The sequence below is a fragment of the Rhododendron vialii genome, chromosome 12a (genome assembly GCF_030253575.1).
Source record: "Rhododendron vialii isolate Sample 1 chromosome 12a, ASM3025357v1".
NCBI lineage: Eukaryota > Viridiplantae > Streptophyta > Magnoliopsida > Ericales > Ericaceae > Rhododendron > Rhododendron vialii.
Genome location: NC_080568.1, coordinates 20,968,054 through 20,978,888, shown reverse-complemented (window position 1 = coordinate 20,978,888; position 10,835 = coordinate 20,968,054). Strand labels below are relative to the sequence as shown.

Here is a 10,835-nt window from a genome sequence, read left to right as displayed (position 1 = left end):
AAAAACTATGCTATACCATGCTATACCAGTACTTGCAAACGCTGGGAAAAAAAGCGCTGGTACACATCAATCTATACCAGCGCCCATAAAAAGCATTGGTATAGATCTATAGTAGCGCGTCTACTATAGCGCATTGCCCAAGCGTTGGTATAAACCAAGCATGTCTATAGAATCGTTTCCGTGAACCTTTACCAACACTTTTGAGCGCCGGCGTATCCCGACTTTCTTGTAGTGAATGTCACTTTTTTATTTTTGCTAAAAAATGGTTATTTCTCAAAATACTTGGATAAAAGTAAAAAAAATTTACTTTTACGATTCATCTCATCGAGACGAATCAATAACCCACAAAAGTTTGGCGCAAAACAAACAAATGCAAAAAAAAAATTCAAATAAGGACAAAACTCGCAGATTGAAGTTAAGTTCAAGAGAACGCAGCCTAAGATCATCACACCTATCCTTCACATCACTCCTAACCTTCACAATGGGCCTCAAAAGAGGAGCATGACTAGTAATAGATTGACACTCTGAGAGGGAAAAGTTTCTCTAAGAGACCAATCCATCAACCTTCCCTCTATAAACATTACGGTTATCAACAACATTCGCTGTGTTTGGTTCACAATTTTGGATTGAAATTTTTGAGTTAAAATCTAAAAACATGTGATTGGATGAGTTATTTCAAAGATGAATGGGTCTCGATTTTACTGTGCAGGTCAGCAAGTGGGGGCAATAAGTACTCTCCTCCCTCTCTCTCTCTCTCTCTCTTCAATTTCTGAAACCCCAACACATCTATCTCTCAAAACTCATCCCACCTCCACGGTAGAAATTTTTTTTTCGAAAGGATACAGAGCGAATCCCAGCGAATCTCTGCGAAAGTCTCCCCCTCTCTCTCTCTCTATCGCTCTCTCTCTCTCTTCAATTACTTCATCCCCAAATCTCTCTCTCGAAACTTATCCCAACCTTCAGCTAACTCTTTTGTTCAAAAGTCTACAGAGAATGAATCTCACGCCTACGTCTCTTCCCCAGGTCTCGAAGCTGCTTCGCGAATATCTTCTGTAAAATTAAAGACCCATCTTCTCAACCCAGCTGGAAATCTGGACCTTATTTGAAGGGTTTGGTTGTATAAATGAGGAGGTGGACTGCATTCCAGGGGGAGCCCAAATCGACACCAAATCCAAGCACCATGGAAGACCCGACGAATTCCTCCTTCAGATGTGGCAAATGGCTTCTCCGGTCAACAAAGATTCGAAGATCTAGCGGTAAATACACCAGAAATAGAAAGGTTTCTTCGAACTTTGTTGTTTCGGTTGGGTTAGGGTTTTCATCCAAATTTTTTTTTAAATTTTCAATTGATTGTTTTTATGTTCGAAAAATCATGTCAAAGATCTCCTACTCCTTCAGCCAATTGCAGACTCTTGGGGTTCGAAAAAAGGCCCTCGGCCAAGTCATGGGGTATGAAAAAATTGGGGTTAGGAAAAAAATGGATTTTCTGTGATTTTTCACTAGTAGAAAAAATTGGACCTAGAAAAGAAGATATTCTGGTCACCGTAGGCTGGAATTTTCGAAAATGGGGGAGCATGCTGAATGAAACAGGTTTTTTTGCTTGCCTCATAGTGCTTGTGCAAATCCATTATCCAAATATCCTCATTTTAGAATGACCAGGCTGAGAGTTCTGGATTTAGGATCAGATCTAGAGATAATTAGAAAAAGCATATTTAATGATGGGTTTGACAATGGGGATTGAACTTGTACCGTAGATACATAACAGAGGGAATTGACATGGAATGAGATGCAAATCACACCACTTTGGGCCGTTATATCTCTTTTCTGGCATTTGCTTTTGTTTCTGGATGTTTATTTCCTGGATAACATCACAAACATTTTCCTATCAAATATGCTTTTGGATATGCTGACCTAGTTTGAAAGGATTGTTTTTCTGTATGGTTCTTGTTCCAAGTACTGTAACAACTTTTGCACAATGTTTGACCACAAATTCTGTAATACCCCGACTTTTAATTGTGTTTAGAATTTAAGTAAGTGTTGAACTTGATGTTAATTATGTGATTTTGGCTTTGTTTTGCTAGTTATTAGGAATTGGAACATAGGTGGTTATAGGTCACACCTACACATGATAATTTTTCTTGTAATTTGTTAAATTGAAGGAAATGTGTAACATTTCCCCATCCTCATCACACGTATACAGAGAGAGAGGGAGAAAGAGATGACCGGAAGAAGAAGAAGAAAGGGGAAAAAGGAGAGAAACCTAGGGCTTGTTCTATTTGAGTTGAATTGAAGTGCTAATCTGGTAATTCAAGCCTTTCTTATACTTAATTTCATGTTTCTTATGTTAAATTCTATGTTCTAATTGCTGAATACATGCTTTAGATAATTGAGTTCAAGTAGCATTTGGGTTATTGGTTGAAATCTTAAGAACCCATGAACCTCCTTTCAATTCCTAGAAATTGACATGTTTAAAGTTTGTGTAATTCATGAATTTGGTATATTTGAGGTAGCCCATCAGTATGTTCAAGTTTACTGATGTTTTGTGAAGTTTTTGTATGAGTTTTGATGTGAATTTTAGGGTTTTACTTCAGAAATTCGTCTAGGTTGTGGGTAGGCAATTTAGAGCTTCTGCAGAATCGAATCTGCCATGTTATTGAGGGATTTTTCTCACCAACTTCCCGACCTTGATATTTTTTGATATTTTTACTGTAAATGCCTGTATGTGTCTTCTTTATTGTGTAAAATTTTCAGAACCTAACTCAAAATGTGGAAGGAGTTAAAAATCGTGAACCGACCTGCTGTTCTGGTATCTGCAGTGCTGACAGCATCGTCGCACTTTACGGAAACGGTCATATTTTTTAGCTCGAGCGATGAAATCGCGATCCGTTTTCTGATTTTGAAACTAGATTCATAGACCTTAAAAAGTATGTGGAGTTTGTACCTTAGTTATTTCTGTGCAAAGTCAGATTTTAAGTTAAAGTTGATGAAATTGCAGATTCTGAAATTATTTCCTGAGATTGGTTGTTTAACTTCATATCTTTCACTCTAGGACCTTATGTTCATTAAAGATAGGCATGTTTAGCTTCTTCTAATCATGTTTTGTTGCCTAATTGTCTAAGGAGGTTTGGGTGACACGTGGACGCGAGGTGAGTGATTTAATACCTAAATCACATGGTTTTGAACTTGTTTTCCTTATCGTGCTTATTTGAACATGTTTTATAAATTGTGTACTCCATGGATACCAATGAAAGGTGGACCTATTTGTAAAATATTTGCGAATCTATTTAATGGCATTCCCAACGTCCGGTCTTGCTAGGGGACGGCTTAATGGCTAGCAAGGGTGTTTGAGGTTGGTGTGTGTTTTGGGATAATGCATAGACGTCTGGCTTATCTACTACCGGAGACGCCTGGTAGCTTTTGAATTTTGAATAGCGGAATGTGCATTATGTTTAGCTTATGGATTTGAATTCTTTGTTTTGAAATATTATCAAATTATTTTGCATTGTCCATGGAAGGCATGTGAGTTAAGTATTAATCATTCACACGAGCTTTGGCTTATGGATTTTCTTTTCCACCTTTCAGGAAGCGTCGCGTAGTGTGGCGGGATGTTTACTTTTGAGATGTGTTGTATATTTGGAAGCTTGTAGAAAGTAAGTTAGGCCTTGTAGACACTTAGCTTTGTCTATGGTTTGTTTAGCTTTTAAGTTTGTAGGTAAGCATAGCTCTGAGAGGTTTACCTTTTGGTTTGAAAAACCTATGTAAGACTTTGGTTTGTTATCAATAAAAGTTGACTTTTGTTTCTGTTGTTATGTTTAGCCCCTTTTGATTATCGCTTGCTTAGATGATATTTGATTTGTGATTTGGCCTTAGTGAGAAATCACTGGCATTTGTCATGATTAGGACCTCAAGGGGCGGGTCAGGGTCGTGACAAATTCACACGCCCCTATTTATGGTCTATGTAGAAATTTATTCAGTGTCAAGTTTAGATTAATCCTAAGCTGGCCTATGTTGATTGAATGCGTGTGTTTCATTTGTTCATTTTAGGGGACAAGCCCTTTGAAGTAAAACCACCTGGGAGCCAACCATTGAAGAGGAAGCGAAGTTCCACCTCTCCTACTTCTTCAACCAACTCTTGTACTGGCGAAAACATCGTTCAATTGGTAAAGGATTTACAAATCTCTCTCCCCTCTGTGTATGGTCCTGTTAAGCATTTTTTTTCTTCTTGCATATCTATTTTCCAGTTGTTTATGCTGCAAATTATTTGTCCCAACTGTTAGGCCACCATGGACCGCACAAAAATTGATGTAGACATGTGGAGTTATGCCAATGAGGAGATATTTCTCAAAATACTCCTTGATGAATCAAGCAAAGAACAAAGTGTGAACACACGTAAGACAAAAACGTTCAATCAACACCAATGGACTTCTATCCACAAAGAATTTACACGCCAAGCTCCTAGGTACGGGTACAGTATCACCAAAATGCAAAAAAAGTTTGAACGCCTCAAAGCACCTTACAGGTTATTCTGTCAATTAAAAAAAGTTCATACCGGATTGGGTTGGGATGCGGAGCTTCAAACTGTCACAGCTCTTGCTGGAGTATGGGATGAAATAATTAAGGTATCAAAACCTAAGTGTTTTATTTAATGGCTACTAATATTAGATAAATCCCCTTTTGCCCCGATATACTAACAAACATTTCCCATTACCTATATTCCATGTAGGGCTGCAAACGATCCGAGCCGCTCGCGAGCAGCTCGGAGCTCGGCTTGATAACGGCTCGGCTCGGCTCGGTTCAAGACAAAAACGAGCCGAGCTCGAGCTAGTCGAAACTCGGCTCGAATTGGCTCGCGAGCTCGATTATATAATATACTTATATATATATTTATATATATATATATATATATATATATATATATATATATTTTTTTTACATATTTATATTTATTTATATATATATATATATTTATATATATTTGTTTCATAAACGAGCCGAACGAGCCGAGCTCGAGCTCCGTAAATACATATCGAGCCGAGCTCGAGCTCGAGTCCTGCAGCTCGTCACGAGCTCGAGCCGAGCTCGAGCCAACTAAATTTTTGCCGAGCCGAGCTCGAACACTCTAAAACTCGGCTCGGCTCGGCTCGTTTGCAGCCCTAATTCCATGTAGGCCAACAATAAGTATGAGAAACTTCGCAATAAAGGTATTGACCATTTTGAGTTGTTGGATGAGCTTCTCCACAACTCTATGGCGACCGGTGCCTTTGCACAACCCGGTACCTTTGGTGCAGCCACTTCCGATGAAGAGCGAGCCATGGTTGGGCCGCTAAAGTCCATTCGGGGGGACAATAGCATGTATACTGACTCGCGAAAGCGAAAATCTGACGGGAGTGGTGCGAGTGTTTCGAAACACGTTAGGGGTGAACAAATACATGCTTATGAGAGCGTGGCACTTGCTAATGAAAGAAAGGCAGGGTACTACGAGGCTTTAACTATTAACCGTCAACAATCTGGAATCCCACAATTCACCAGAAAAGAAACCATTGCTGCTTTGGATGACATTCAGGGGATTGTTGGGGATACACAATACTGGAAGGCATATGGCCTTATGATGGGTCCTGAAGGACCTTCTTGGAGGGAAGGGTTTGTAGGGGGATGAAAACAATTGATGCTTCGGATCACCTTGGATTGCAACGGCTTATTCGTGCTGTTTCATCGGAACCCTAATTCGTCGTCGGAACCCTAATCTGCAAAATAGATAAGGGGTGAGTGCACTTCTGCCTCTCGTGGCAAAGGCCCTCCGATAGCAAAGTTAGTATCATGTACTTGTCAATAAACCCTAATTATCAGTAGGAGATATCAAATAATGCAACGTATTGCGTACCTTTCACCTCTAGGTTTACCACATATTTATAGATTTGCGTATACTTGATGCCCAAGCATTCCTATTGCCCTAGGATTCCTATTTCGTATAGGAAACCCTGGATATCAAGGATTCTCGTTTTCCTTATCAATTCATTATAAAGAGTCCTCCTAGGATTCTTTTCCATTAAAAGCCGAACATCCCATTCTCATTGGATATCTTTCTTAGATCCTATATTCTTGGGATCTCATCCATGACTACTCTGGAATCTTCCAGAGTATTTCCTCTGCTCTTGCTTTTGATTAGAGCTCTTTCCTTGTTTGGCTATATCGTAGCCGAACAGTCTTCCTGGACCAGCTACTTCACATGTAACTTGGTCCAAATGTAATCAGAATGTCCCTATTTGCCGAACAATTAGTTCAGACCAATGACTTCTCATGTTACTGGCCTTTACCGCCATTCAACGCACTGATCAGCGATCAGTCCTGTTCAATCTTTCACGTGTTCTTATACACCACATGTTCGGCAACTAGATGTATCTGTTCGGGAATACCTCCCTACAAGGTACATGCAACTCAAGCCGCATAATAGGATTGGTTGGGTGGGACAGCTGGATTGACCGATTAGGAAGGATAGACAATTAGGTGGTTGTGTAAGAAGGCCATTAGTGGCCAATTTTTTTTTTTTTTGTTTAACTTCTAATATTGTTCGTGTTATGGAACACATTTAGTTTGTTGAATTCTACTCCATGTTATTTAGTTATGTTGTTGGAATATGTTCTGCCTTCATATGACTAAAGGCCTTTACCATTTGTTGCTTCATGTTGGTTTGTAGTTTTATATGTTTTACTATTGCATAATGCAGTTGTTGGTCTATTGGTAAAACATCATAGTTTGGAAAGTGTTATTATGTGGTTCATCATGATCACTTTCCTTTTGGCCATGCAAATGGTAAAGATACCATCCTTTCATTTGATATGTTATGGTAATATTATTGGCTTCATAACAGCGTGCCTTCATTTGTAGTTATTTCTGTTAATTTGGAGAGTTAGAGCAACAAACAAGACAACTATTTTCACCCCACTGTATTGTCCTCTCTAAAAAGGTGAGTAGAGTGCTAAAAATCTGTACTTTTCTATATTCCTAACAATGTTATCTATATATGGTATTCGAGAAGTGCCGCAATCTTAATTTCAACGCTATCAAATTAAAATATTACATTTTAAATACCTCGAATACATTTGCATGAGTATCGGAGGAGATACGTATGCCAGTAAGGATACGACTCCTAAATAGAGCCAGGAAAAACAATGCAGTGCATTCTTTTTTTGCCTATATAATTTCAACGAAAGAACAAAGAATCAGGAAATTTCTTGGAATCTTGATGAGGTTCTTCTATTCTCTTGTGATGCTGACATGAGGAGGAAGAAGCGAAGTTCGTTTTCCAATTCATTGTACTGCAAGCTGTACTTTATCATGCCTGCTAAAAGGAAGATTTGCATGATGAAGAAGTCAAATTTTAGTGAGATTTTGGTTTATCTTAGCACTTGTTTAGGACACGGAAATGCCGCGGTTAAAAGTTTGAGAAAAAGATGTGCAGAAGAAGGTCAATAAACACATGAATGTTTTGTGCATTTTATAATCAAACTACCCAGTAAATTTGCTTCCTGGTTTGTCTTTTGTATAATGAGTGATATTGTTGTGCCCACTAACTAGTGTTCACTTTGCATTTTAGTTTTGAATGCAGTACACTTGAAATTACGTATCTTTACAATCCGCAATCTCTTTTATGCTAGTGCTTGTCGTACAAATCTCTTTTTCAACACCAGATTTATTGGGAAGAAATGTTTCAGGTGATCGTACGAGTGGTATGTTTATGGGTCCTTTCTGGATTCTTTAAGTAGCTAACTGTCACTTAAGAGAATGTCTCATGCAGTATTTATTCGTACCATGCATGTTATTTTGTAGCTGTTAGTAGAATGTCTACACATACATACATACATAAGATAAAGTATAAGAAACTGCATTGAGGAAAAACCACACAAAACTGCACTATGCCAAAAAATTCCTTGCTAAATGTTATGTCATACTACCTTGGTATATGTGTTTGAACTGTTATATTTAACAAAATTTGCCTTGGAGAGTAGTAATGCATTTATCTAACTATTGTACACATCCAGCCTACACCCATGTCATCCAGCGCTCATCCATGGCATAACGAAGATGAAGCTGTTACCAGCGATGACGACGACTTACTTGATCTCGAATTTTTGGACTTAATGGAAAATGACAAAAAAAAAAATGCCACAACGAACTAGTGAATTTACTGGTCAAGCGTACACAAATTTTTTGTTGGAAAGACACCCTCAAACCATAAAAGACGTTCTCCGTGTCGATGCATATACATTTAGAGGATTGGTAGCTGAACTTCTTGCTAGAGGACAACTACAATGGGATCATAAACGTGTTTACCTAGAGGAGTCCTTGGCTATTTTCTTATACATATGTGGCCATTCCCAACGCCATCGATTGGCTGCTGATCCGTTCCAACGCTCCACGTCGACCATAAGCGACAACTTCAAATGGATGCGTCGTGCTCTTTGTAACTTGGCACCCCACATCATTCAACCACCTAACCTTCATGTAACACCGCCTGAAATATTAAACGACGGTAGATATTACCCGTGGTTCCAGGTTAGTTAAATAAATATACTTACACTAATTCCTTCGCCAATTATTCCCGTGACCAAATTATGCATTGTTTTGTAATGATATTTTGTTAAGGATTGTGTTGGAGCTAGGGCTGCAAACAATCCGAGCCGCTCGCAAGCGGCTCGGAGCTCGGCTCGATAACGGCTCGGTTCGAGACACAAACGAACGAGCTCGAGCTCGAGCTAGTCGAAACTCGGCTCGAATTGGCTCGCGAGCTCGATTATATATATATATATATATATATATATATATATATATACTAACTGGTCTTACTGGTCCTAACTGGTCTAAATGTATGAAAACTAATTTAAATATTCATGCATTAGTCAAAAGTCCCAAGGATAAAACTGTACTTATACAGAGTAGCACAAATGCTAATGTACAAGTACCCAAAACCATTTCTTGGAGTGATATCCAGTTACCAACCAGTTGGCTTAGTGAAAATGAGAGTTTCCCACAGAAACTCCAAAATGACACAATTGATCTAGATTATATTCAACAATACTTAGATGGTACAGTTAGGATAAGTTTTGATCAACAAAGAGTAAACCCTCCTCTGAGAATCAGAGAATTAAGTCGATCCAATAGCTCAATAGCTATGGATAGGTCAAATAGTTCAACTACTTTGCCTAGGAAGGACAAAAATTTAATTGATCCCAGTATTAGATTAAAAGGTGTTGAATCAAGTTCACAAATTAGTAAACCTTGTTATTCTACACAGTCAAAATTTGAGGATGAAGACACCTTTCAAGGGTCTCCAACTCAAACAGATTTTGAAGAACCCATTGATTCAACTTTATTAGTTTTAAATAAACCTTTTGAAATAAATTTTGACAAATTATATTCTGAATTTAAGTCAAAAGAAAATAAACAAAAAAGAAAAAATTATTTTGCTAAATACACATCTAGTAAACAGGATAAAATTTTAGCTCATTGGGAAGCATTTATGGAAGAATCCAGAACTGAAATTTATTTTTTCGACTACTTAGAAAATTATTACAAAAAAGTCAATACTATTAAAAAAGTGAAAAGGAATAAGTCAGACCAGCCTGTTATAACCACAGGACACCCTCCTCTAGATCCAATCACCATTAGTGATACCCCACCATCTAACAATAGTAAATTGGAAATTGAGGAATTTAAAAAATTAAACGTAATCACCAAAACCTTACCGGAAGAAGAATTATTAATTGACCTAATCAGTAAAATAGATGATTCAGAGTTAAAGCAAAATTATATTATTCGCCTTAAGCAAATTTTACTTCAAAAATCTCATTCAATTACATCATTAGAAAATTCTGGTAAAAGATTAAACAAAGTCCACACTGAAGTTACTTTGCAAGATTTAAAGCAGGAAGCTAATCTTATTAAAAAAGATATTACCAAACTAAATAAATCTCAATTTGGTAAAGAAATTGATACAATTCCTAAAAATTACCAAACATCTGATCAACAAGAATACTACCAACAATGGTATGCCAAAGTAAAATTAGTAATCCATGATTATCAAATTGAAATCCCTGCCCTCATTGATTCAGGAGCAGATTTAAATTGTATTCAAGAAGGTATAATACCTACCATGTACTATCACAAAACAACAGAACAATTGACTTCTGCTAACGGTAGTAAAATGGTAATTAATTACAAGTTGCCTAAAGTCCATGTTTGTCAAGACAAAATTTGTTTTAGGACTTCTTTTGTCCTAGTTCAAGATTTATCTGACAAAGTAATTCTAGGCACCCCTTTTATCTATTTACTTTATCCTTTTACAACTACTGAAGAAGGAATTTTTACTAAACCTTTTGGTCAACAAGTAATGTTCAAATTCTTAACACCACCAGAACAAAGAAAATTGAAACAATTAACATTACCATCTACTTATAAAGTAAGTCAAAAAATGAACCAATTAAAATTTTTACAGGAAGAAATTAGATACAAAAAAATTGAAGAACAACTCACCAATACACTACTTAGTCAACAAATTGAAGATTTTAATAAAAGATTAAAAGAGGAAGTTTGTTCTAATCTTCCCAGTGCTTTTTGGCATAGAAAGAAACATATAGTAACACTGCCATACATAAAGGACTTTAATGAAGCCCAAATCCCAACAAAGTCAAGGCCTATTCAAATGAACCCTGAAGTTATGGAAACCTGCAAAAAAGAAATAAATGATTTACTTAATAACAATATTATTAGGAAAAGTAAATCACCATGGTCATGTCCTGCTTTCTATGTTAACAAAAATGCTGAAAAAGAAAGAGGAG

The 10,835-nt window shown here is 37.3% G+C and overlaps 2 protein-coding genes across 3 annotated transcripts; both read left to right on the top strand.

Moving 5' to 3' along the window:
* Positions 1-775: 775 nt before the first annotated feature.
* LOC131311722 (uncharacterized) lies at positions 776-8,500 on the top strand. 2 transcript variants are annotated; one of them, XM_058339281.1, is made up of 3 exons: positions 776-1,256; positions 4,045-4,160; positions 8,040-8,500. In XM_058339281.1, exons 1-3 carry the CDS (start codon positions 1,124-1,126, stop codon positions 8,175-8,177), a joined length of 387 nt encoding a protein of 128 aa, XP_058195264.1. In that variant the 5' UTR covers positions 776-1,123; the 3' UTR covers positions 8,178-8,500. The 2 variants fall into 2 exon arrangements, with proteins under 2 accessions (XP_058195264.1, XP_058195263.1); XM_058339280.1 differs by lacking the exon at positions 8,040-8,500 and adding an exon at positions 4,278-4,686.
* On the top strand, positions 5,178-8,027 carry LOC131311723 (uncharacterized). Its single transcript, XM_058339282.1, has 2 exons — positions 5,178-5,640; positions 6,425-8,027. The coding sequence occupies exons 1-2, from the start codon at positions 5,246-5,248 to the stop codon at positions 6,477-6,479; spliced, it is 450 nt and encodes a 149-aa protein (XP_058195265.1). The 5' UTR covers positions 5,178-5,245; the 3' UTR covers positions 6,480-8,027.
* Positions 8,501-10,835: the final 2,335 nt, after the last annotated feature.